Raw genomic sequence first — 27,824 nt, 5'->3', positions numbered from 1 at the left:
CTCTAAGAGGTATTTTAAAGAAAACAGCACTGCATATATTGGAGAAGGCAACACCAGATGCTTCACCAGAACTCTTAAATGCTTCTTCTGGGAGAGCATCAGTGCTGTTCTTCTGCAGAGGCAGATGCAAGAAAGCACACAGCATAACTGTTTTGAAACAGTTACCGTTCAGCAGTGCATAAAGCTCCAAATTCTGGATTTAAATTGAAAGATCCTACTCTGCAGCAACTAAAAAATGCAAAATGATGGTAAGAAAATAATATCTCCCAGAATATAAAGTTATGCTCATAATTTTTGCCTCTGAAAGTGCAATGTAGTATCTTAAGTCACCTCGGTAGAAAAACTGCTCAAGATTATTTCATCACAAAATCATAGAATTGATTTATTTCTCCCTTGAGAAGCTGATTGCTGTTCAGGCCACTATTTTCCAATTTTCACAAGCACTTCCAGTGAAATCTATTGCATATATTTCTAAAGTGTCTGTCGCTTCAGTTTCTTAGCACACTTTAGATAATATTCGAGAGTTTAAAAGCACCCTGCTGCACAGGTTATCCACATCCCCGAACCGTGGTTTTGTGACTGCTCAGTGTGAGCAACCATGGCGTCCGACTGCACCAAGTGCTTTGTGACGCCAGAGAAACGCTGGGCTTCTTTGCTTCCAGTTCAGGTACACGGAGTTTGAAGGACGGGACACGCAACTAGAAGGCCGAGGTAACTTCTGCTTCGCAGGACAGGTTTCTGGAGGCGAAGCTCGTCCCTGTGGGACACAGGCAGACAGGAGCACCGGGCCCGCCGCCGCTCCATCGGGCACCGCTGAAGGGGCACCGCACAGCCGCTAACGGCTGTGCGCGGGGAGCAGGCGCGTGCAGCTGAGGTGGAAGGCAGCCCGAGGGCTGGGTTTTCCAGCCACTGGAACTGCCCCTCCAGGCCCCGAGAGCTCAATGCCCGCGGACAGCCCGCAGCCGCAAAGGCAGCGCCCGCCATCGACGCGCTCGGCCGATCGGCGGGGCGCCCTGCCCGGCGCTGCGCTGCGCGGCCGCGCCCCCCGGAGGTGGAGACGGGCGGCGGCCATGGCGGCGGAGCGGCGCTGCCCGTGGAGCTCCATCGAGGATGACTTCAACTACGGCAGCAACGTGGCCTCGGCCAGCGTCCACATCCGCATGGGTAAGGACTGCGGATGAGTGGGAGAGCCGCACGGCCCCCCCGCAGCCCCCCAAGCGCCTGCGGAGAGGTCCGCGTTGCCCCCAGTGGCGGGGCGGAGAGCGGACGCCGCGCCCCGCGCTCCCGACAGGTGCCTGCGTGACACCCCGGCCACCTCTGGCCCTCAGCTGCCGCCCGGCTCCGCGCAGTGTTTTAACCTGGCTAAAGGTTGTGAGTGCCGAGCCAGGGCGCTGCTTAGTCCAGGTTAGACCTGAAGGGTGAGGGGCCGCGGCCGGCGAAGGCTTTGTCGTTTAACCGTGAAGGGGGAAGGTCCTCTCCTGAGAGGGGTTACCCCGTGCACCCGGTGCCCTGTGGAGATTCAGATTGATTTGGTTCAGAGTGATGAGTTTGGAAGTCCAGACGTGGCACATGAGAGGCGCAGTCCCGGAGGTGTTGAGGGAAGCCTGGCCGTGGCGCTTGGTGCCGCGGTCTGTGCGACACGGCGCTCTCCGGCCATACCTGCTCAGTGCTCTCACAGGTCCTTTCCAACTGCATTCATTCCGGGATTCATAAACACTAGAATTAGTGACTGTAATTAGGGAAGTTTAACCATGAGATTGAAGGACTGGAATTTCTTCTGGGAGGTTTTAGAACTTTTGTTTGTTCCCCCGAAGCATTTGGCATGTTAACATTCCATGTTAATCCTCTGTCAGTTAGGTGCATCAGGCACCAGTAACATGATGGAGAAGGTGTGCTGTCAGTATAGTGAGGATGGGTGTACATAGGTCTGAAACTAGTCCAAAGTAAATTCCTTTCAAGTGTTTTCTATATTTGACATCATTGTTAATAGTTAAATAATTATGTCCAGGAATAAATACAATTTTGCCATAATACTGTGTCAGGTTTTTAAAGTAAAATGGCTTTTTACTACTTTGTTCTGTGCTTTTTCACTATGACTTTATAACGATTCGTTATGAAAATGAAAACTTGTATCTGATTTACTGTTGAACTTTGAAAGTGAAGTCAAAAGTGGTTTCATTTTTATTTTCCTTTTCCAGCATTTCTGCGAAAGGTCTACAGCATTCTTTCTGTTCAAGTTCTACTGACCACAGTCACAACTGCAATTTTTCTATACTCTCCTGGACTGCAGGCATTTGTTTATGAGAGGTAAATTCTGAGGTGAAATGCAGCAGTTTAGCATGTGTTAGGTATAAATTATGTAACTTGTTGCTCCACTTCAGTCTTCTTAATCATTCTTATAAGCTGTGTTTTTGTTGCTGTAATAGATACTTTTAAACTTGAATAGGGAGTAACTTTTGTTCTCTGACATTTTCCTCCTTGGTTTACTATGAAAACTATTATTAGCTTTTTTTTGTTGTGTTGTTGTTGATTTTAATCAATGCTTTATTAATAGTGCTTATTTCAATATTTATGCTATGCAAGCTTTTACATGAGTTGCAGATCTGATAATTTAAAATTGTCCTGCTCGCTTGGAACTGTTGTGATTTTTCATGTTGGTCCCATTTTTCCTTGGAGGGCTACTTGAATGATTTAGCAATAGTTACTGGTCACTACTGATTTTCTTTGGTGCAGTTAGTGCCCATTTTGTTGCATTCAAGTGCTTATGAAAAATAGTTCTCTGAATATGGAGTTCAGAACAGGCAAAACAGTACATATACCTTAATACTCTTTGTATGGATGGATTTTCTTCTTTGTATGTGCTCATTTTCAGGTAATGGATTACTGGGCAATCTTCAGCTTTAGTATGAAAAAGTTGTCTTTACTTGTGACTGTACTATTTTTAACTGATTATATGTAGTAGTGTGTTTTAAACAGTTTTATTGTAAACTTGCATTACATTTACTTTAGATATCTTTTCCTAGATGATCACTTACAAATTTGAATTTATATAAACTCTTCCACAGTCTAACAGATATTTAAGTTTGATTACTTTTTTTTTAATATGGAATTTTACAGGCCTGCCTTGCTTTTGATATCTGTACTTGGATCTCTGGCTGTAATCGTGGCACTGACCTTCTACAGACACCAGCACCCTGTTAATTTATACCTGCTGTTTGGATTTGTAAGTGTTTAATTAAGTTAAATTATTAATTGATTAATTAATTCAATGTAATAATCCCTATAATATCTTGCATTGTAATTAATTCCTTGAAACTAAAGGTATGTCATTTGTTTTTCTTGTATTCCTTGAAAGACATCCTCTATATTTATTAAGGTCAGAGTTAGTTTTTGGAGATTCTGTCCAGAGGTTGTTCCTAGATAGCAGGCACTTCAGGTTTCTTTTAGCATCTTTTTAGAAAGAGTGTTAGAACTTGGAACCAGTTTGAGCAGAGGTTATTGCGTGTATGTAGAAATCTATCTGCTCTCATTGTTCTCTTGATGGCAGGGACTTTTTCTATGCAACTGCTCAGTAGGAAAGGAGGAGATATTCCTGTTACCTAAGGCTGTTTAATGGACAGCCTTTAGCAGAGACCCAAACCAGCCATATTATTTATTCCTCCAGTTGTTGTCTTTTTGATGCTAAATTCCGAGCATGTTTCCAACACAGGCAAATCTGTCAGAGCTGTCCTCAATTTTTAGTCTTCTGCCTGATGTTGTGAGTATGTAGATTCAGGCGAATAGTAGCTCTTGGCTATTTTGGATTATGTAGCAAATCAGTCTTGTGAAAAGAAGTCACAGTAGCTCAATTAAAATTTGATGTTTTAAGAGTTGCATAAATTGTATTTGTGATAAAACAGAAAGACAACTTTGCTGTGTAAAACAGATTATTTAAAGGATAAATGTGGTAAGGAAACTGATGCAGACACCGTGTTAGACAGCTGTCCAACAAGACATTACAAATGTATTCATTTTATAGCCCCTTGAATAGTTTGTAAGAAGAGTCATAAATGCTGGGCACTTACAGTAGAAAATGTAAGTGATGTTTTTCTGTAGGGATAGTCTCTCACTTATTTTCGCTTTGTATTGTACTTTTTTTATGTAACACAACTTCCACACAAGATTTAACAGGAGATCTAATGTTTAATGGTTTGATTTTTTTCTTACCCTTCTATTTTTTTGGGTTTGCTTTTTGTAGACATTACTGGAAGCACTGACACTTGCCATTACAGGTAAATAATAGCCATCCTATTGTCTGATTCCATAAAGAATTTGGCAAATGAATCCATTATATTGTACTAATTGCCATTAGGGCTTTTTAGATGTGACTAAAATGAATCCTGTTTGAAAATTTTAATGACAGTGATAGGAGTTCAGCAAAACCAGGAAATCAAGAGAGAAAACTGAATTCTGATTCAGAAATGGAACTGTATAAACTTGAAGTGAGAAATTAGTTGGGGAATCCATTCTTTCAGTATAATTGAAAATGTTCTCTTTCATAATGTTCAGCTCTCAGCAGAGCTGATCTTCAAGTTGAAATAGTCCTACCTGCCCCCTCAATTTCCTCAATGGAATCTAAGTTTGGAGAATTCTATGCTTCATGGTCAGGGTTGAAATGAGGCAGTGTGTGGTCACATCATGCAATCACCTTGAACTGTACCTTACAGCATAGGATGAAACCTCTTCATTGTGGGTTATGATCTCCTGAGCTGGGGAAAGGAAAGATAAAGGAGGAAGGAGGGAAGAAGAAGGTTGCACATGTTTCGGCTATCTTTCCCTCCTGTCCCTAATCAAAACTTTGAACCTTTATAGGGGATTGTTTTATTTCCCCCTTGTTTCAGTATAATGAAAAACTCATACAGTTTTTTTTTCCTTAAGATCTCAGTTATCTGTGCTTAAAATCTTTTTGTTTTGTTTTGTTGCTGTGTTCATAATTCTGACTAGGGAAGTCCTGTTATTTTCATTTAAGAAGCTACAGCTATAAAGTAATTGTCAAACTTAGCCAGTACATGATCCCTGAGTCCTATGAATCATGAATTTGAAATGCAAAGACAAGTTCAGTCATAATTTACTTAATTTTGTTCACAGTTAAGTTTAAATTTCTGTTTCCTCAAAAGATAAATCAACAAACACATAGTGTAGAAGAGTTCTTTAATTGACAGATTACTTTTTCTGTTTATAGTGAGTTTCTGTGATGTCTCCGTCGTCTTGAAAGCTTTTATTCTTACTGCTGCTGTATTTCTTGGATTGACTGCATATACCTTCCAATCAAAGAGAGACTTCAGCAAATTTGGAGCAGGGTATGTTGTCATATTAATGATTTTTTTTTAAATTGTTGTTGTTGTTAAGGCTTTGAGTTTTTTTCTTTCTTAAATGAAACTTTGCAGGTATAGTAAGGAATGCAGGTCAATAGAACCTGCTTCCAGGGAATGGTGAGGGTTATTTATTTAAAATTATTCATTTTACCCAGTTCTGATCCTTGGTAAATTCTTTTCAGTGATAAAGAATCTTAAAACAATTAGAAAACTAGTTTACATGGATTTTTCACTGGGAGAGAAGGCAGATGTTTCAAATCTTTAAAAAAAATGAAGTTAGAACATAACTTTTGACAGCTTTACAAAACTTCTACTGCTGAGACCAGTGAACAGTTGGCATCTAAGAATTCCAGACATTTACTTGCCAAATATATTGTGAAGAGGTTTTAGAAGAAAGGAGGGTGTTTTAAGTCTAAAAGAAAGTACATTATTGGTTACAGTGTAATTTATTTTCTTTCAGCCTCTTCACTTGTTTGTGGATTTTAATGATCTCGGGTTTCCTGAGGGTAAGATACTTCATGTTCACAGTTAAAAGATATTCACAGAATGACAGAATGGTGTGGGTTGGGAGGGACCTTAAAGATCATCTAGTTCCAGCCGCCCTGCCATGAGCAGGGACACCTTCCACTAAGATCAGTCACTTTTAATGACTTCGAGTGTAACAAAAAGGTTTGGATCAGCCCAGTATAGCTTAATAAAAGAAAATTGTTAACCAGATCCATTACTGTTCTAGATCATGCTGGTGATCATTTAACCACACATTTTCAGTTTAGATTTTTGTTAGGTGCTGTTCTTGCCAACATAAAAGGGGTATTTGGATTGACTAACAAAATTTGTCTATTGAGATCCACTACTTGATAAAGAGAATGTGAAGGAGATTTGAGATTTAATTCTATTTTGGTTTTCTGGTTCTGCTGTTAATACTCTGGAGACCAGAGCTTCCTCCCTCTTAAGTGGAGGTACTTTTACTCAGTCAAAGATCGTGTGACTGGAGAGTGCATGGAGTAAGAGCATTGAAATATCACCAAAATACTGTGGTTTTGTGTACAGAACACTAAAAGGCTGTGTTTAAAATGTGGCATAGCATTATGTAGGGATTTCAATATTTTTAAAAAATGAAATTCACAAGTATCTTTTTCATATTTTATCTGCCTCCAGCTGTTTTCCTATAGTGAGACAATCGAGTTGGTGCTTGCTGCTGCTGGAGCTCTTCTGTTCTGTGGATTTATTATTTATGATACTCATTTGCTGATGCACCAGTTATCCCCTGAAGAGTACATACTGGCTGCAATCAATCTCTACTTGGACATCATAAATCTGTTCTTTCACCTGCTGCATTTTCTGGAGGAATGTAATAAAAAATAGTCAAAAGCAGAGTGGTTTGACTGCAGCACAATTAAAGTGAAGTTTATGGATGATCTGTAAACTCAGTAGTTTTGCCTTCTAAAGACTGAATCTTTATTATGTTTGCATTCCATGAATATTGGTCCCTCCTTAGGGGGAAAAATGGCTTTTTACATAGCTACAATTCTTCTCCCAACCATGTGTATTATGTAGTTAACATGCTCTCATCATGTCAGTCACTTTTTTAATCACGTAATTTGCAGTGTAATTAATGATTGAAATTTTGCCAGTTCCTGTTTACTTCAGAGTAAGCTTCCCTGCTCTTCTGTAGCTGCTGAAAATATTTCCTTTGGGATTGATCATTCGTTTATGTACCATGTAAGGGTAGCATGACTTTACCATTGTGCAATGTTTCACTAAGATAATTTTTTTTAAATTGTTGTTTGGAAAATTGAAATGCTGTCTCTGACAGAAGTACTCTGTCCTAGTTAAGGGCTGTCACTATGAAAGCTGTGAGGGTGTTAAAACAATTAAAGGGAATATTCTTTATTTTAGTACTATTTATTGCCTATCTTTCAGTGTTCTGAAAAATCATTCAGAGATTGATTATGGCATTTTACCAACTTATGTATAGTAAAACTCACTGTGTGTCAGTAAAAATTGGAAAGCCTTTAGTCTGTTCTTGCGACTGAGGCTGGAGGACTCGGTGATGCTGAGAAGGGTCGGTGCCGGCAGGGTAGAGGTGTGTGCCTGCGGCTGCTTCCCAGGCTGTGGGGATGCTGGAGGGGCAGGGAGCGTAGGAACGGTTTGGAAAGGCTTCCTTCCTGTTCAGTACGGGATTGTTTCCGCTCGCCAGGCCTGCCAGTGAGAGCTGGGAGACGAGGAATGCAGTGCTGGGGAAAGGCGCGCGTCCTGCCTGCCCCGCGCCGGCACCGGGTGCGCTTTCCCTGAGGCTGTCCAGCTACCACCGCAATGGTTTGAGCGAGTGTGGTAATTCCCCTTTGCCTTAGGATTTCACTCAGAACAGCGGGGCGGGAGCTAAGAAGAAATCCTTGCTTGTTACGCTGTGACGGAGCACAATTCTGTCCGCTCTCGCTCCCCTGGCCGGGCCGCGGGGCGGCGGCGCCTGCGCGCCCGCTCCCACACCTACGGTACGGCCCGCCTTCCCCGCGGGGGCCGGCCCCTCCGTCTGCGCCTGCGCGGCGGGACGCGTGGCCTAGCGCGAGTGTGCGTGTGGCGGCCTCGCGCGGAGCAGGTGAGCGGGGCGGGGACCCCCCGTGTGCGCGCGTCCCCCCGTGTGCGCGCGGCCCCCCCTCAGCCGCTGCCGCTTCCCTCCCCGCAGGACATGGCGAAGAGCCTGAGGAGCAAATGGAGGAGGAAGATGCGGGCGGAGAAGAGGAAGAAGAACGCGCCGAAGGAGCTGGAGAGGCTGAAGAAGATCCTGGGAACCAAAGCGGATGTCATCATGGAGGAGGTCAAGGAGGTGGCGACCGTGCTGCCCCCCGAGAAAGTGCTGGAGCAGAGAGGTGAGCGGGGCTCCGGCTGGTTTTTGCTGCTGCGGTGGCCCAGGTGCGGGAGGTCCTGCGACACTCAGCGCCGGGATCAGCGCTGTGGCTGTTACAGGAGGAGAACAGGAAAGCCTGTGTTTTAAAGCTAAAAGCTGAGCCTGGTCATTTCGCAACACTGGCATCCATATTGCATCCGGTCACTTGCGGAGCAAGGTTGTCAACATTAGGTTTTAGTACGTGTGTGATGTATTGTATGGAGAGACATCTCTGAGAGCATCAGGTGAATGCCGACTCACCACTTAGCAGTTGTTCCAATCACAGCGTTATGTTTGCTGCCAAACTGTCCTGATCTGAGGAGCTGCTAAAAAATTGAGGTAGAAGTAGTACGAGCCCAGTTTCTGAATACTAATTAGCGTTGCATTGTACACGGTGCAGGAGTGGATGGTATTAGATGTCTACAAATAATGCCATCTTCCTCCTTGTGTCTGGAATCGAATGTAAACTGCAGAGGAAGTAACCCAGGAAGGGGAAACAAAGGTTTTAAACAGCTGCATACTGGATGGGAGTCAGAAGGACACCTCCTTTTTCCAAAACTGACATCCAGAGTAGATCATGGTCTTATTTTGAGTCTCTAATTTGTGCCACTTAAAATGTTCTGCTACTGGAATGGAAATAGAATGGTATATAAAAAAATACTTGTCCAATTAAGGTTAGCTTCAAGTATAATCTGTAATTTTATCCATGGCTTGGATGTATCCTACAAATCAGGTATAAAAGTTATTCTTTAAGGGTTGATTAGAATTGAATTTCCAGAATGTTTTAGAACATTGTCAGACTTCTGATGCTGAAGTTGAAGGAGAAATCACTGCCTTAAACCTAGTTTCTGATAGCATGGCTGTCTGTAATTTTTGCACCTCCTTCCAACTCTGCTGGCAACTTCTCGACAGGTGGCCGATTTCACTTGGCTTTTGCAGAGATAGCAGCCTCAGAAATACCTAAGAAAATATGTATTTCACAAAACAGCTACCAGTTTGTGAAAATAATGGTGTTTTCTTTGGGAGGGCTTTTCAGGACTAAGTGTGAACACAAAGGAGCTCACATTGCCAAGTGTTACGAGAACTGAAGTAGATAAAATTTCACCCATAATATGTACTTCCTGCAGACAGATAAATAATTTTCCAGCCAAGAAAGTATATAGGTATATCTTACAGACATCTTACTCTATTATTTTAGGGTATTGTTTACAGCACACTAATAATTTTTTTTCAGTTTTTCTTCTTAAGAAAAAAATAATATAAGGTCTGCCATGCTGGATAGGCTTTTGGTTCTGCTGCCAGGCCCCATGCTGATTCTCTGCTGATTGCAAGTATTTGCAAACCCCCCAATTTAGGGTTCTATAAGCACATCTCTGGTGCAGATTCCTGTAGACTGTCAACCTCAACTGTTGAAGCAGCATGTTGGCCTTTTCCTCGTGAGCTTTGTCTCCCAACATCAGACAAGCACTACATAAAAGTCTTTTTTCCTCTCCATAAAACTTGTGGTAAAGGCTTCAGTTGCACACATATGGTTTGGAAACAAGGTTGGAAGGAAATTACAGAGCAGAGTTGCAGTCACTACTTAGCAAGGTGTTCCTCTTGCTCTTTCTTATCTCACCAAGACATGACATTCATGGGGTGTTGGGCAGCTGGGGACGCCGTGCTTGGGAGTGCCTGTGTCATGGGCAGTCTTCCTCATCATAGAGATTGATCCTCTCTTGGTGCCTGTAAATGTGTTAGACCTGATGTCATGCTCACTCCTTGAGGCAAGTGTGGCATCACTGGCTGATACTGGCTGATACCATACTGCTGTCATGGTATTTCACCTTTTCTCCTTACTATTCTTTTTGCTTCTATTCATCTTCCACTCAGAATAAATTTTTAGAGGAGATCTCAAACATTACATCCTAAAAAGTGTGTAATTGTCCATATCTTTCAGTAAGCCTATGGTTTCATGCATGTTTCCGTGATGGAATATACAATGTTCTTAGACACAGGATTAGAACAGATTGCAGATGAAAGAATAAGACGCTTTGCCCAGACATGGCCTTTAGGAAAAATATTGCACATCTACTATCAGCTGTTGAAGTTCCTGGGTTGCAGTTACATTGGTTTGGAAAGTGCTTTCCATTTATAAACCCATGATGTAAATACTGTTGTGTCTAGGGATATTTGTGTCATTTGGGGGAATCTAGTGACAAAATAGCTTCTATGAAGTGGATTCAGATATTTTACTCACTAAAAATACCTTTAATTTTCAGATGATGGCAAAATGGAGGTGGATAATAAACGAAACAAAAAAACTCTTCTAGACCAGCATGGACAGTACCCAATATGGATGAATTCCAGGCAGAAAAAGAAGCTTAAGGCTCAGCGTGTTAAAGGGAAAAAAAAAACAAAATTGGCCAAAGGCCTCGTCTGGTAAAATCAGTTTTGTAAAGATCATGAATATTTTATTTAACAAAATAAATTTTCCACATAAGTTCATGAAATTTTGTCCTTGGTCACTGCGTATAATTTATTGTATTGAATGATTTTTTGAAGAGACTATTTGACCAGCAAATGATGAAAGAAATTACAGCTTGGTGTCTGCCAAACTTAAAAAGTAAGCTGAGTGCCTTTGAATAGACTAATTGTGTGTGGTTATCTGTTTTCTTGGCAGGGTGAGGGCTTCATCTTTTATACTATAAGCACCAAAAACAGTAAAGTACCTAAAAGTAATTAAACCAAGTGTTTTTGTACTGTGGTCTTTGTCAGTGTAACTTGTCTTTTAGTAAATACAACCAAAGGAATCTGTAGACACACAGTATCCTTTAAATCTTTGTGTAAAATTTGTTGCACTGACTTGTGTTGCTTGTAACATCTGATAATTAACAAAAATATATTTTCATGTGTAACTCCAAAATTTTTATGCTGAAACAACACCAGGGACTCATGAAAATTCTGCAAGTAAGATGAGAAAGTGTCTGATGTAAGTTCACAAAGAGAACAACAAAATATTTCATTGCTGTCTGCAGCAGAAATATTGCAGGAACTAAATAAGTGAAAGCACAACTCATTTTATTATTAAAATGAGAGAACACAAATGCACAGAATGGAAATAAAACCGTTTTAAGATCTTTTCCACGTTTTAGTAAAGTAAATGAGAATTTTGCTTTCCATCTGTATTTTCAGTAGCCTTTTATTCCTTTTAAAATGGTACTTACCTATCCTGCCTTACAATGTGTGCATAGGATAAAATCCTGCATGATTGTGTAACAGATGCCATTTATGTGATTAGCTACTTTTGGGTGCATATTACTTGTCAATGACATGTGATGGCAGATGCAAGGGTTAGTAGCCCTGAAAGCTTGTGTTTTTAAAATGTCTCTCATTTCAAGGATGGAAATAGTTACAGTACCAATGCTGCAGTATGTTGCCTTTTCAAGTACCGGGTATGGGTACATGGCATAACTTTTGTCCAGCTTCATGCAAGATGAGATCCATGTTCTGCAACTACCCACAAATTGTGATTTGTATCCATTGTGATAACTTGGGCATAGGAAAGAAGATCTAGTCTTTTAATTACACTGTGTTGTAGTATGCTGAAGTCTGGTAAGATGAGCTCAGTGTGATAGAAAACTAAGTTTTTCTGGAAAAATACTGTGTGTTTATTAGTATTGTTAGGGGAAAGGTGCATAAAAAAACTACAACGCCGTTAAAGGAAAAACCAATGTGTCTTCTATTTTCACATTAATTAACAGTTGATGTCTTGGTAAGATATATAGGTCACATATTACCAAATTATATGCAATTAATAACTTTGTAAAATATTTTAAAAATATTTTAAAAATATCTCCATTAAGTTGATAAAAACAGCTGCTGCTATGATTTTTTTTGGTCTTACTAGATAAATGGATCTAGATGTTGGTATCAAACTTATCTAAATGTTACTATGTAGATTAGGACTACTTTAAAATTGATTCATGTGAAGGAAACGGTTTATGAATGTGTTTAACCAGGAATGGAATGGAATGAACAGTCAGATTGTATTTATTTACTGTTGTGATGATGTGGGCTTTACTTTGCTTAGTACATGCTTTGGGGAATTGAGGAGGGGAGCTTCTTGAGCTTAAATGTGAGAAAACAATTGGTTTTTTTCTATAAAGTAAGCACAGTGCTATTTTTGACGTGTTTGTAAATCAGATGACTTTCAAGCAGCTCCTGATGGGAAAGCAGGCTGCTTTTCCTGAGTGGAGATGATTAAACTGGCCAAGTTTCCCTATTTAGATGTACAGCTTCAGAGTCAGTTTATTCTTTAGGTGCACAGCCATCATCTGCCTCATCTTCATCAGGCCTGCCGCTGCTGCACTGACCTTACGCTGTCCTCTCCAGAGCTGTTTCACTGCTTCCTCTATGACAGAAAATTACCTCCACAACTGAATAGTCTTGCTTATTTGTGCTTTGATGACCTAACCCTGAGCTTTGTTGTATAGATTTATTAGTCAGCTGCTTTTGTGACCAGATTAGGAATTTGAATCTTAAGTGAAAGACGGCAGACTCTGCACTGATGTTTTATTTAGAAGTTGCTTCCTTCCTGTACCAATACTGGCTGTGTGAGGTATTTCCTTCATGGTGTCCGGGATGAAGTCAAACATGTTCACTTAAACTACCGATATTTTAAGACATCCTGTTTGATTTTTGAGGTGAAATGGAGGATAAGGAAGGAATAAACGCAGTCTTTACTGGAATAGAACTCTTAGTCTAGTACCAGTGTATTGTGTACAATGTCATGCCTCACTCGGGTGAGGCAGAGCTCTCTGTGGGCCGGGAAGTATTTTTGAGAGCTGTTTGGGTGGGATCTGTAATCCAGGCTAAAAGCTTGCTTGTAGACAGACAGCAGGAACCTGGCTAAACATGCAGCATGGATGTAACCAGAGGCTGTGAATGGATACAGCAGGGAAATTCTACTTTCTGGGATTTGAGTATTTATTATATGTGGATACTGTAATTTTGTATTTGGAATTTGTTTTGACCAACTCTATTTTTTGAATGGAAATACCAAATTATTTAGTTGCCTTTGAGTATTTGATTCATACTGCTGAATCTAAAACATGTTTCTGTTTGAGTTGATGGAAAAATCCATGTTTCCTTCCAATAGAAATGCATTTAAGCATAATTGGTTTTGACTGAAATACATATTTTAAAAGTCCACAGAGGGATTTTCAAAGAAGTAACTGATCTGCTTCTGAACAGCATTCTAATAATATCATAATTCATTTGTCTTTACATAAAAAATGTTCTTTAGGTTGGGATTGAGGGAGAAAACGTTGTTGTTGATTAAATAAACTGATGAAAATCTAAAAGTATATAACTTAAATGGCACTGTCAAAGTTGTGGTGGTTGTTTTGTTTTTTTTTTAATTCTGTGTTGTTATGAAACTGCTTAGTTGCAACTTTCTGCCACCTACCTGTAGGGTTCTGTGGTAACTGTACTTCCCGGACCTACGTACAGAAGGCAGAGGAAGTAATGCAGGTACTTTTGAACTACATGCAGAAAAGCCAGCACTGAAAGAATTAAATTCTGTCATTTTATTTAAATGTTTATGTGCATAAGATGTGTGTGTATTCATTGCATATAAAAATTGCATTAGCAAATTGCTGAATGTCCTGCAGATTGTTGGCAGTTTCTTAGGAAGATGATAAGGTCTGCCCTTTTTGACCTAGTGTGTAGGACTTGATTTTTGAAGTGAATTATTTCAGATGCCTAAAATAACTGGCAGCACTGATGGTTCAGTTCCTGGGCATTTCTGGTAACTCATTCCTGCCCTGGGGCACCTCTGCACTGTGTAGTCAAATCGGTTAGGGGACCAGTTAGCTAAGATACACTGAAAATATTCTTCTTTTCCCCATTTTTTTCAGCTGGATCCTCTTACAGCTTTACTGTACAAAAAGCAGCGTCAGTAGGAGGCAGTACAAGACCAGGAAGAAAGACCAGTCTGGTGAAGGCAGGGCTGTGTCAGGCTGTCCTGGTTCATGAGCCACCTCTCCTCCTGTGCCATTAGTGCCTCTTGGTGAGGCCACTGTGCAGTACAGCATTGTGAAGGGGGAGAGAATTCTGGAGACAGGTCAAGCCAAGTGCATTGAATGGGGGTTTTGAAAGTCTTTCTCAATGAAGGGCACAGTATTGGAGTCTTACCTACAGCCAACACTGTGGTTATAGAGGATGCTAAATATAGTTTGGGGCTGCTTAGTACTGGAGGAAGAATGTCATGGCCATATGGTACAAAGTGGTCTCCTCATATGTGGTCACAACTTCATAAACAACAAAAGGAGACCTGTACAAAGGCTTTATAGTGTAGGTCTGTTTCTATTAGTCTACCTTTCCCTCCTGCTGCCTGAACAGTTGCATGGGTTCTGACTTTGATGGAAGCTGGGTATCTGATCTGTAGTGTGAACGTGTCTGGTGTCAGACATTAGGAGACTGTAGCCTTAGCGTGCAGAAATCTGAGTGGTGCAAAGCAATCTGCTGCTCAGGGTGGCATAGTCTGAATTGAGCTATGGCATTTGTGGGATGAGACTGAAGCACAGCGATGCATTGCTCTTTTAAGGCCATGGTTTTGCCATCAATTTTGACTTGCCTAGGAGTGAAGTTTCAGGGCAGGACTGACTGAGCCATCTGAGAGCTTACTGCTGCAGGAAGAGGCTCTTTTCAGCTTTTTCCTTTCCCTTCTCCAGCTGCATTGTCCAACTCCAATTCCTGCTTCAGAAGAAAGACATTGAGATTTTTTGTTTCCAAGTTAAAAGTGAGAAAGAACTAACAACTTCCTTCTGTTAATAAACACTGCACAGTTGTGACAAGCCCACAATTTTCACTGCCATTTTATTCTTCCTATACTACTACAGTTTTCTGAACTCTACCTAATCAATAGTGACAGAATTTAAAGGAAAAGAGAAGGCATAATAGGAAGCGGATATTTGCACTGTTTCCTCTCTCATCTCAATCATTTACGCATTGCTCTTTCAGGTCATTAATCTTTCTCATGCTCATGTATCAATATAAAAGGTCTGAAATGTTAGGAACAGTACATGGAGTGGCAAAGGATGGTTGTATATCAAGGGTCCTATGCAAGGCATCATGAGGACTGCTTATGAAGTGCTTGTATATGAGGAATAAACTGACTTCCTCTGTTTTCAATCTAGTCAGCTATTAGAAGGCTGTGAAAGTTACTTATCTTCTTGTTTGGTAAACTATTACCTAGTATATTTTCTCTCTAACTACAGTTAATTTTCTTCCAAGGCTTTTAAAGTCTGAGTGCAGATTTTACAGCATCTTTAACCTTTTGCCTTTAACCAGAAGTTGGGTTTGTGGATAGTATTTCAGGAAACAAAGGTGCATTTGTTGTCTCAGGATGGCTCATCTGACTCAGCCCAGCTGGTCCATTCATACATTCACTTTATGTGAAACGTATAATATCTCTCTTTTGAAAGGTGACAAATTCTTAACGTATAGGTACAACAGCTATTCCGTGTTACAGCTTGCTACCTTGAGTCTTTAAAAAATTACTTTGACAATAGATCTTCTGTAAATTTAGCTTTGGTGGATTCTCATGTCTGTGTTTGAAACAAGAACTTTTTTGATCTACCGATTGTGCTTCTGTTAAGCTACCATCTTGCTTCTGCAAAATATGACAGAACTTGGTGCAGATCAGATCAGAGCTGCAGTTTGTCTTGCAACAGAATGCAAAGCATTTCTATGAAAGCTTAGAAGGGCTCAGTGACAGCAGCACCTTGATTGTAGTCTCTTGGGCTTAGTTCATCACCACTACTGCTACTGAATAGCCTCAACGCAAATGCAAAATTTGAGTTAGTTCCCTTAATATGTGCAAAAAGTTATTTAAAACTAAATTGTTTGTGAGAACTAAGAAAGGTGGGATACACTGCTTTTTCTAAACTTGTTGCATCCCCTTGGAATGTGGTATTATTAGAGGATGTACAGGAAGAAGCTGGGAACTGAAGTGCACCAGGTTATGTGCAAAGCTGATGGTGGAGCTGCAAAGTGACCCATCCGAAGCGCAGCTGGGTCCCTTCAGACACTTAGATTGTTTTTTTCTCTCCTCAATGTCTTTAAGTCTGCCTGAATTCTTGTGGAAAAAACTAAAAAATTGGCAACACTTTAGAGCAAATGCAGCCGTAGTGTGATTTACTTGTGGTTGCTGGAACCGCTCATCCATGTCTTGGCTGCTACTGTGTTGAAGAGAAAAAAATGTTTGATTCCTTGAGTGTGAGACCAGTGTGTACGATCATCCATGGGAGAGGTTACAGGTTGGTCTGTTGATGTAATAACTTCAGGAACTATTGCTTCAATGTAGGGCACAGTGTGTTTATACACAGGCACTTGTGATTTTATCCATCACTTTTAAAGAGGTAAAGTGTCAAGCACTAGGCTTTTTCACTTGGGGGAGAAGATTGCATGTGGATTTTTGGTTATTTTGCTTGCTGTTTAAAATAAATACTAATCTGCTAAGTCCTCTATGTGTCCAGAATTTTAGAAATACTGTTATAAAATTAAAACCAAAATTTGCATTCTCTTTCCTTAGGCAACCAGAAAGTTGTTAACAGCCAATGTGTGTCCTTAATACATGCTATCAAATCTTCAGAATATCATATCCCCTGCTAATTGTCGAGATTGGAATTTGAGGAAATTGTAGGGTTTGGGGTTTTTTGAGTTCCTTTCCCCCATGGAAGAATAGTGTTTTGTTGAGGAAATTGTAGGGTTTGGGGTTTTTTGAGTTCCTTTCCCCCATGGAAGAATAGTGTTTTGTTGAGCTCCTTAACGAGCTCCTGACAGAAGCCCTTAGCAGTGGGAATCTGTACTTCCCCAACTGGTGATTGCCCTGTGACAGCGATGGGAGGAGGACAGAGGGCAAAATCTGTCACACAATGTGTTTCCATCTCAGCATTTCATTGTCCACAACAGCATCACCCAAATTCACTGGCGGTGAGACTGGGTTATCCCTCGTGCTCAATGGCAACAACAGCTTCTACCGTGTCATTGCCGTCACTCACATTCAGCAGCGGCACAGATGGCACGAGCTGGTGGCTTCGCTCCATTTCCCCCCGGTTGTATCGGTGGCAGGGCTAACGGGGCCCGTCTGGGCGCTGGGAGAAGGCGGCGGCGCCTCCCGGCAGGAGCGATCCCGGCGGGACGCGGCTGGGCGGGCGGGAGCGCGCGTGCCGGGGCAGCCATGCCCGCCAGGGGGCGCCGCCGGCGGCGGGAGCGCGCAGGGCCCGGCAAAGGGCGCCGGCTCCGTGTGGAGCGGGCCCGGAGCGGCCCGGGAGTGTCCCCGGGGCGGCCCCGGAGTGTCCCCGGCCCACGGGCCCTGTGAGGAATCGCGCCGCCAGCACCCTGTGCCATTTGTTTCGTGCACGGGCCGTGCGGTACCTGCGGAAAGGCGCGGTGCCGGCCGTGCCTGGGGCAGAGCCGTGCCCGGGCAGAGCCGTGCCTGGGGCAGAGCCGGGGGCAGAGCCGTGCCCGGGCAGAGCCGTGCCGGGGCAGAGCCGTGCCCGGGCAGAGCCGTGCCCGGGCAGAGCCGTGCCCGCTGTGCCGTGGGCATGCCCAGCGCTGCTGGGCTCCGCGCTTCCCAACCGCCTGAAAAGCTGCTGGAAGCACAGTCACATTCTCTGTCCCAGTAAGGAGCGGCATTTAAATGTCTAAAACCACTTGATGCTTTCACTGATGATGTGTTTATAACCGAGTGCAGTTATTCTCTAAAAATATACTAAAAATGCTACTTCATGAAAATGCTTCCCCAGTCTAATTTTTTTTTTCCCTTAAACATGTCATGTTTCCAGGGAAGTGCACAAAGGGATCCATGACTTTTTCTGATGTATAGTGTTTTGTGTTTAAAAGGAAGGCTCTTTAAAAGCCTCTTATCAATCAACTGAAGCATTTTAATGACAATTTCAGAAACTCAGTGGAAAGAGAGTTGTTTTATATCTGCTTGTTTTATTTGCATTTAAAAATCTCCACGTGGTGATTTCAGCTAAGGTCCTGTGTCAGGGAAATCCAGAAGTGAAGTTGACCAGAGACAAGTAAAAAATGCCTGTGTTGTTTTCATTGTCCAAACGTAATGATGTGCAATGATTTAAACCAGCAGTTTCACATGGTTAAAAATGAATTAGATTTATAAAATTCTAAAAGTAACCTCAGACACACCAAAAAGGATAACAGTTTGTGTTAGGGTAGCATTAGTTTTGAGACTACAAGAACTATTTTCTATGCTTTCAAAAAACAAAAAGTGTTTTATTTTTAGGAATGCACAGAAAAAAAGATTTTTCATTATATAAACCAACAAACACTGTTACAACAAATGCATCCATTCCTGCAATTATAATTGAAGCTGAGAAAATAAAATAATCTTAAACATTTTAGGAGTAGATGTAAAACAATAAAAATTAATATAAAATTAGATGGAAAAAATATTTTGGGAATACAAGATTCACTCTGTAAGAAAAACACAGAAAGCGAGATTTCTCTATCTAAACAGAAATTTAAGAAAGACACACAATGATACTGTTGAACAAATTTATGGAATAATATTTAAAACTGAAAAATATTTTTCAAGTTGCCAGAAAATAAATGTTGCTTAATTGCAGAAATAAAGTTATACTTGGGGGAAAAAAGTAAGCTAGAAATAGATTTTATTTGCATAAATCTATACAAATAAAGTAAATTTATGTTGCAACAAAACCTACAAATTCCACTGAATGAGAAATTTGCCATTCATTGGTCTGGAAACAAAGGTTAAAGCTTGAGAAAAAAGGAAAAAAAAAACTAACAAAAAAACCAGAGAAGCTGAAATTCCAGCTTTCATTGAAAATAAAATGAACAAATAGTTTTTGCAAAACCTTTTCAAACATTAATTGACGTTTGAAATACACTCACTTTTTTTTTTTTTTGAGTTGTTACATTATCTTTCATTCACAGACTCTAGGTTCTGAAGTCTTATTTCTGTCAGGAACTTCACTAACACAAAAGTGTAAACCAATTCAACTTCTGGTTTGCCCTGACATCTTTAGAGATTGTTTGGCTGTGGAAGGAAATGAAATAATTTCTAAAATGATCTTTCCCAAGTATCTTTTTGCATTAAACAGGTTTTGGATTCAGTGATTCCTAATGAATTTGGATATGTTAACAGTGACTGGATCATATCCAAATATGACTTGATGGGAAAGCCATTAGTTTTTTTTCCCTGAGGTTACACTGGGATCCCATCTGGTGATTGCTAATAAATGTGGATACATTCTGGGGGAAAAAAAGAGCTTGTATTGGATTCTAGTATGAATTAGTGGGAATGCAGTTTCTTGAAGTTTCATTCATGCACTTCAGGAAAACTGAAGTACTTTAAAACTTGACAAAAAGAACATGACATAAGACCTTTTTTTTTTATTCTACAGCAATTGTTTTTGCAATAGAATTACATTTGAGATCAGCAAAATTGTATTATTATGTAAGAGCACTTATGACAAAATCCAAAATAAAACCATCCATTAAAAACTATTTTATATTTGATTGTAGCTACCAAATGCTTACCAAAAAAACCCAAACCTTTAATTATTGAGTGAGTGCCTGAATAGCTTTCCTCCACAGTTGGATGAAATCTAAGTCATATTTATCTTTTCTATGCACCATCCTGAACACTTAGGCAAGTTTCATTTTTATATACCGTGTTGGGGAGAAAATCTGAAGAGGACCAGAAACAAATGTTTGCCTCCACAAAGAGGAAATGCACATCCGTTTTCAAAGCCCTATAAATTCTTTGAAAATACAGCAGTGTGTTTAGAATAGTAAGGCTGATGCTTGAATGCATCTTAGGTTGTTTGTGAACACTACGACTAATTATTACGTGCAGGGAAATAATGTACTTCTTTTTATAAAGTAAAAATACTGTTGTTCAGCTCACTTTTGTAGTTTCTTCTTTTTTTATTTTTTTCTCTTTTTTTCTTTTTTTCTCCCTTAACAAACCAATTATTAGCCAGGGCAAATTGACCCTGGTTTTGATCAAAGGAGCAATTTATCTCATCCTGCAGTTCCTGCAGCCTAACAGCTATCTGTTGTTGCAGAATGTGCGGGTCGCCTTTAGCTGCCGACCCCATCCAGGCATGAGAAAAGGGAGTGAGGAAAAACCTATAAAGCCCAAAATAAAACTGTGGGTTCTTCTGGTTCTTGTCAGGTTCAGTTACAGTGGTACAGCAACAGCAGTAAATTCACTGAGGCTCTATCAGATCAAAACAGCTCTGTTATAAATATCATTCATATAAACCATGTGGGCGAGAGAGAAACTGTCAGAAGAAGGGAAAGGAAAATAGATCTTCTGCACTTAAATAAATTGTATGATACTTTTATAGATTATAGCAAAAAAATTAAAACTTAACATAGGCATGCCTCTATATATTTGTGAGTGCATGTATGTGTGTATATTCACTTGGTAGTATTCGTTTAAATATTCAAATGTTTTAAATCCAAATATTTTACTTTAATAAAATACAGAGATTTCAGTGACTGTAGATAAAATTAGAGCACAGTAAAAATTTAGAACAAGAGGTTCAAGTGCCTTATGTTTTCCTCAAGAGCTAATTCAATGGCTTGATGCACTTTTAGTTGGATGAACGGCATAGTTCTGCTTGGTTTTGCAACTGGTGAGCAGCTGAGAGGGTTATGATTATTAAAGGTCATGACCTTTAAAGGTGATGAGGATGTGATGACCAAAGCCCGTGTTTACCTACACAGCTGATAGAAGAAGGTTGTTTCATATGTTTCCCTGCTGTAATTAAAATTATCAGCCAGAGTTTTAATGACATAGCGTTTTGACAAATTCCCTGTGCTTGATGGTGGTATGTCTGGATGTTTTACATTTTGAGATGCCTTGGCACAATTATTGGGAGTACAGTTAACAATTCCTTTACATGAAATAGCTAGAAATAGGTAGAAGTTGCCAGGTGATAATGTACTTTTCCTCCTTTCTGGCCTCAGCTAGATCTAGAGCCATATCTAAGCTACAAGAGTTCATTAACTAGAGAAAGATTAATATATACATGTCAGTTCAGTAAAGCATAAATGAGAGAGAACACGCCAGCAAAACCATTAACAGTGCAATGGCCACAGCTGTACAGTAAGAAAATAGGAACACATTAAAATAATGGGAGTGCACCAAGCCTTTTAACAAGGGAATTAGGTTTGTTACATGATTTCATGAGAAGTGAAGCTACATGCAGTTTACACAGCATCCACCAAATGGAGTAAATCTGTTTCGTAAGAATTGTCATATTTTTAGGCACACCACTAACTTTGATCTTCAATTATTTTATTTTTTAACAATTTTCAAGTGGTTCTTCTTGCCACTGTCTCCTTATTCCTCGCCCTGGGGAGCTGAGGTCGTTGAGTTCTACTGTCAATGCCGTGCATTTGCTGGCTCAAGTCCCAAGTCAGCTGAACAGACAGACAGTTGCTTCAAAAGGGTAAACGATGGGATTCAAGATAATTTTGGTACTTAACTGCTCACGGTAGATAGCTTACTGCCTTGCAGGTCACTCCTTAATGTCACTGGGAGTAAAGCCAGAGACAAAGAAAAATGAGGTTCAATGAAAACCAGGAACGCAGAGGAGGAAATGTGCAGAAACAGGACTCCTAACTTAAAAACTGTGAAGCAAAAAGAGCCACGAGCTGACCCCAAAGCTTCCTCTGCTCTTCTCTATTGGGTTCACATGTTCACTTGGTGCCTATAATTGTGTCTCTGATCATGTCCAAAACTGTTGCAGACTGACAGTGCTTCCTTAAGCACAGCTGGGAAATCAGAGCAGCATTCATTTACTCCAGCTTTACTCTCTTTATTTAGAGACTTTAATCAGAGCTGGTTATCCTTAGCCACATTTTCCATCATGGGAGGAAATAAGGGACAGCTCAAGGGGATATTTAACTCAATTTTTTTTTACTATTTCTGCGTATACTAATCTGTTTTTCTCTACCTGCTTCTGTCCACTCACTACAGTGAAAGGTTTGGGTGAGTTGCGTGGATTTGATCTTTAGCATAGCAGTGCCCAATATCTTTCTCCCAAATTTCCTCTTTTCCTCCCACATTCCCTTCCCAACCAACAGAACCCACAACCTTGTGGCTCAAGCCACAGGGTGACAGGAAGGAAGGACTTGACTACTTGCAAGCAGAATTTGTGCCTTGCATCAGCCTTGTAACTGTTTCATTTGTGGGGCAGTATCTTAGAAGACAAAACTGTTGGGATTTTGGGAGGAAAGATGTAAGTAGCATCCAACACACTAGAGAGCCTCTCTGTGAATTGGTTGTGAGCAGACATCTCCTCTTAGGCCTGGATGTGGCACTTTCAGAGAGGAACAGAATTCAGAATACATCTTGAAGTGGATGAGATTGATGTTAGACAGCTGCCCATTCAACACACTTGAGCCTTTTGCAAAGCCACTTGTTGCTCCCCATAAAAAGAAACATTAGGCATCTCTGCTGAAGTCTGTGATCTTGAAGCTTAATACTGAGCACTTCTGTCTTTTTTGCATTTATGTGTTTTGCTGAGTGTTGCTGTAGGGGCTTACATCAGTAACTTTTGCACATGTGCAGGTGGGTATAAATTCTCAGGACTCTGAGAGAAGGAATGTAGTGTAGAGGAAAAGGATGATACTACTGGGCTCTGAGGCTGCTGCTAAAATGAACTAGCAGCCCAGACCCAGCACATGTGCTTTTGCACTACTAAGGAGCACAAAAAAAAAAAAAAACACCACCAAAAAAAAAACAAAAAAACAAACCACCAAACAAAACAAAACAAAAAAACCCAAACCCACCAGATTTCAAATTTTAAAGAGGAAGGTCAAATTTGGCAACACCTTTGATGGAATCACCATTCTGGTGACCTCCCTGATGCAAGAATGTCAGGAACACCTCCTATCACTGGGAGTCATCCTTCCTGCTCTGCCATATGTTGGCTTGGAGGGGCCAGGACTGTCAGCAGCACAGCCAGATACAGTGGGGTGGCTGTTTACCCAGAGGTGAATCAGAGTGCATGCACTGGGCCACCATTGTCTGTGGAAGGGGTGCCCTGGGTATTGCTGATGCCTGAATGTATAGACCTGCTTTGTAAGGTGAGTTTTTGTGTCTCTTCTTGACTGCAGATGCTGTGTCTCTTACTCACTACAGAGGGTGAATGATGTTTTTCTGCAATTTCATTTTCTGCTGCAGCTGCCATCCAGCCCTCTGAAGTAAAAATCTATAAGCTACTTCTGTAAGTCACTAGGTGGAAGCATCTACCTTAATACTACTAGCAAAACTCCTTATTAGAGAGGTACGTTTTTCAGTTCCTCTCATCTTTAATTTCCACATCACCTTACACAATGTCTCATTATCAGATGCTATTAATGGCAGTTGTTCTGTTGTCAGCAAAGTACCTCAGCACAAGCACAAGGCCATCCTATGTCCTGATCCCGTAATGTTTGAAAATGGACTTTATTTTGGATAGTGACTAACACTTGCATGTTTGGGACTTCATTTGGTGAGACATGCAAGTATGTGTTTAAACTGAGCTCACAGGAGCAAATGCTTTAGTGGCTGAGCTGGGACTAACACAAACCTGACCTGCAAACACCTTCAGCAAAAATCCAGTGTGAAGCCTTCTCAGAAGGGCTTCCTGGGCCCCTTCTTTCTGTACCAGTACCTCTCATTTTTTCCAGGCTGTGAATTCTCTTCTCCTTTTCCTCTCTCCATTCAGAATAATTGGCTGCCTTGGCAAGAAGTCAAGATGCCAGTCAGCTGTGTGAGGATGCTGTAGTTATACTGGAAAACATCCCTGATTTGCATATATGTCTTCTGACACATCCTAGCTCTTAACTAGATGGCCACTTCTTCTGCCAGGTTTTGGTATCCTGATTCTTCTCCAATCTGTTCTGGTCATTGACATCTGGAATACTCCCTCAAGCTCTGGAAATGGCCAGGTGTAGGAGAGCAGAGGCGTAAAGCAGAAAAGGTGACAAGTTGAGATGGGCCATCCAGCTGGGTGTTGCATTCTGACATGCCAGAGGCTGAGACTGCAGGCTGATTTCTAGGTCTCTCAGTTTCTAATTTACTTCAGGCAACAGCAGCAGAGCTAATTCGATTTAAACCATTTAATCTAACCTGGTAGATTTTGCAGGAAAGTGGATTAGCAAGTGCTGAAAGCACTGCTTTGCCAGCAAAGCTCCATAGATGATAACCTCATGGAAAGAGACTGCAAACAACTGTCTGAGGTTGCCCTGGAAGTGTTTTACCCTTCTCAACCATGCCAACTCCACAGCAGGCAGACAAACCAGCTGGATCCTAATTCACTCTTCCTCCATTGGTGTGTTCTCCCACTAATGCCCGTTTTTATTGAGGTTGATACATGAATCAGAAAGAACTGAGTTTGGTTTTCATGCCACAGACTACAATGCTGAGAAATAAACAAAAAGAAATCTGTTTTTTACTTGTTAGCTGAGCAGTTTTGATTTGAAAATCGCTGACAGACATCAAACATGGGACCCCACAATGAAATGTTTACAGTGCCATTTCAGAGAGGGACTCTACTTTGAAACTGAGTGGAAGTATGTGGGAAGTTTGCAGAGCAGGACGTGTAGGGGTAGAAAATTAAAGCACGATGGAGCCATCAGCATCCAGAGTTTAAGGAAAGAAATGGTATTTATATTCCTCATGTTTCTTCTCAATTGACAAGATGATCCCTTCCATTTGTGGTTATTGAGCTAGCTTTTGTCTTGATTCCCTGTATTTTCAATTTGCTGGCTTTGGCTTTGTGTTATTTTCCTTTATAAACGGCACTAGCAAACTGGGGAGCTCTGCACACTCAGTTGTGAAACAGAAAGAAGACCATTTCTTTATATTTTTCTTCTGTTTGTTTTTCTTGTATGAACATATGTTTCATGCAAATCAATGTACAATTTAGCAATGATGCTGCACCTTTATTTTGATTTGATGGAGAAATGCTTAACACTTGACACTCTTATTTCTACTTAATTTTCTCATGCAACAGCTCATGCTGCTTTCCATAACATAAATGAAGAAGGCTAACTCTATAATTCGAGACTTGGAATGACTTTATTATTACAATCTGATTTGTTTACTGTTGGCAAACCCCAAATATTCTTCCGAAGAGGAAGTTACTCTGTTGTGCCTGCCATTAATATAAATATATATTATGCCACGTGTTTTATCTATATAGGCACATTTGCTTCCCAGTTCACTGTCACTGAGAATAGAGAAAACAATTACAAGACATCCTGCTTTTTATTTTGAAACTGTAAAAGTTATAAATTGCAGTGAATTGGAAAAACTCAAGCTACTCTATGGGACAGAGACATTCCAAAGCATTTCCACTGGCCATGGAAGGACAGAAACAAGACCATGATAAGAACACTTTGTGGAGGTAACTGGCAATAAATGAGAATGAGATGTGACTCTCTTGTCCCTTCTGTTGGCATAGCTCTCTTTGCAACTTGGGTTTGTGTTTCAAGAGGGAGCATACAGAGGAGTGCAGAAAGTAATTCTGCTCTTATACAACTGAATCAGCAATGTCACTTTTGTACCTCAGGATAGGGATTAACAGAAAGTGTTGCACAACCTGGAGAGAGCACCAGCTTGGGAACACCTTGGGGGGAAGTGATGCTTATTCATCTACTGGGGGACTCATAGGGGGTAGTTTAGGGGCCACACTGGCAGCATACATGAGGAGGGAAGATAGGGGCTGAAGAAAATTAGGAGAAGACTTCCTGCAGGTCAGTAATATGAACTTGGCTGGCTGCTGTCCCTGGGGAAGTGGCAGAAGCCTTGTTGTTTGGAGCACGTGAAACTAGTATAAACAAGACCATAATAAATGTTTGCTGGAGAACAGTCCTGTGCTGGCAGGGAGTTCTGGGTGTCTTAATGGGTCTTTTCCATCTGTAAAGTCTATGAATAACAACAGATGATGAATTGAAAAAAAAAAAAGAAAAAGAAAAAAAAGGTGTTAAACTTGTGCAGGCATTTTTCAGCAAGTAAATCACTTCCCTAAAACAGACAAAAAGTGATCTGAAATCACTCAAAGACATTTGTTGAGCCTTATCCAAGTCTGTTTTTAAAAAATCTGTTGATATTCAGCTGCCAGGTGAAATCTTGGGCTGATTGACATCCAGTGGAATCCTACCACTAGCTTCAGCGGGGCCAGTTTGGAGTAATTGGGGAGCCAGAGTTTGGTTCATTTGATCAATCAGAACTGAGAAATAATAACCCCCGCTCAACCGCTCAAAACAGTTTAAATCATTTTTCATCCAAACAAACAAACAAACAAAAAACCAACCAACCAAAAAAAAAAAAAAAAGAAGAAGAAACTTTTAGCAAAAGAGAAAAGAATAGATAAAAGCATTGCACTTCCAGTCTCCCTCTTCCCTTCTCACAAACCTGCCTCACCCCTTACCATCCCAGTAATCCTGCAGGGCTGCTGTGTTTGGTTTGCTTGTTTTGTTTGGATTGGGAAATACCCATTAGATGTAGTTCAAAAATTGTGGCAGAAAATCTAGAAAGTGAAACATGACAGACATATAAGAAAGATGAGTGGTGTGTTTTCATTATTTTTCCTTCATTTTCAGATGGAGAAGATGTTGTCTGTTCTCAGCTTTTTCCAGTGGACACTCTTTGCTCAGACTGTGTAACCACTGTCCTTTGAGGATGCTCTGCCCTTGCTGGCCTTCCACCTCTGGCTACCTTTCCTTCTGCAGTGATGCTTCTGAGGTTTGGGAACATAAGGATGATGGAGCAGAGAAATGAGAGGACAACTGAGGTGAGGCAGGAGGCTTGTACCTCTGTGGAGGACCAGCTGGGTGAAGAGGGGGATGGAAAAGCAGCAGTTGCCTCTGCTGCACCTGAGTTACCACAGCTCAGGGAGGATCTGTGGCTTCCCAGTACCTTTTCCTGCCCATTTCTGCCACCAGCACCCCCCACCTCGGTGGCCTGGCCTCACACTCCTCCTCAAATCTCTCTTTCTGAGGAACATCTGTGACCCCAGGCTGCCCATCCCCCAGGTTCCCTTCACCCGTGGGCAGGAGCAGGGGAGTGTCCCAGCCTCCAGCCCTGCTGTGTTTGTTGGGGCTGTACAATCCCAGGATGTTTCAAGAAAGCACAATAAAAATTAGAGCAGCGCTGAGCCACAACGTCTTTGATTCATGCTCAGTAACCACATGAGAGGATTGCATGCTTATAAAATGAAACTGTTTCAGCATTAAGAGAAATATTTATGAAGATCCTGCCAGCACAGCTGACCTGCAAGACTGATTTCCTGATGTCTCCTCCTTGCGGCAGCCTTCCTTTTTCTGCCAGGTTGTTGCATCTTTCATCAGTGTTTGCTTTGTTGTTTTGTCATTTCAGGGGGCAGAAAAGATGGGGGTGTGTGTCCCCACACCTCAGCCCCCTGGCAGCCCCTTGGTGGCAGTGATCTCAGTACTCCTTTGCTTTGTTGAGTTTTGTGTCTTTCCAACTGCCCTCCTTGAGGGCTGTGCTTTGGTCTTTCAGTCTGTCAGAGCCTGTGCTT

At 41.1% G+C, this 27,824-nt stretch overlaps 2 protein-coding genes across 3 annotated transcripts; both read left to right on the top strand.

Annotated features, from left to right (window-relative positions):
• The first annotated feature begins 1,009 nt into the window (after positions 1-1,009).
• Positions 1,010-7,358, top strand: TMBIM4 (transmembrane BAX inhibitor motif containing 4). The gene is made up of 7 exons (XM_039704025.1): positions 1,010-1,164; positions 2,199-2,307; positions 3,118-3,223; positions 4,238-4,271; positions 5,222-5,339; positions 5,815-5,860; positions 6,513-7,358. Exons 1-7 carry the CDS (start codon positions 1,071-1,073, stop codon positions 6,717-6,719), a joined length of 714 nt encoding a protein of 237 aa, XP_039559959.1. The 5' UTR covers positions 1,010-1,070; the 3' UTR covers positions 6,720-7,358.
• A 200-nt stretch (positions 7,359-7,558) lies between these two features.
• On the top strand, positions 7,559-10,733 carry LLPH (LLP homolog, long-term synaptic facilitation factor). Of its 2 annotated transcripts, none has more exons than XM_039704027.1 (3): positions 7,559-7,656; positions 8,038-8,224; positions 10,503-10,733. In XM_039704027.1, the coding sequence occupies exons 2-3, from the start codon at positions 8,044-8,046 to the stop codon at positions 10,664-10,666; spliced, it is 345 nt and encodes a 114-aa protein (XP_039559961.1). In that variant the 5' UTR covers positions 7,559-7,656; positions 8,038-8,043; the 3' UTR covers positions 10,667-10,733. The 2 variants fall into 2 exon arrangements, with proteins under 2 accessions (XP_039559961.1, XP_039559960.1); XM_039704026.1 differs by lacking the exon at positions 7,559-7,656 and adding an exon at positions 7,720-7,953 and having other exon boundaries at positions 8,041-8,224.
• The last annotated feature ends 17,091 nt before the right edge of the window (positions 10,734-27,824 follow it).

This window comes from Passer montanus, unplaced genomic scaffold, assembly GCF_014805655.1.
Source record: "Passer montanus isolate IOZ18808 unplaced genomic scaffold, ASM1480565v1 scaffold17, whole genome shotgun sequence".
Taxonomy (NCBI): domain Eukaryota; kingdom Metazoa; phylum Chordata; class Aves; order Passeriformes; family Passeridae; genus Passer; species Passer montanus.
This window is presented reverse-complemented; position numbering and strand designations above follow the sequence as displayed.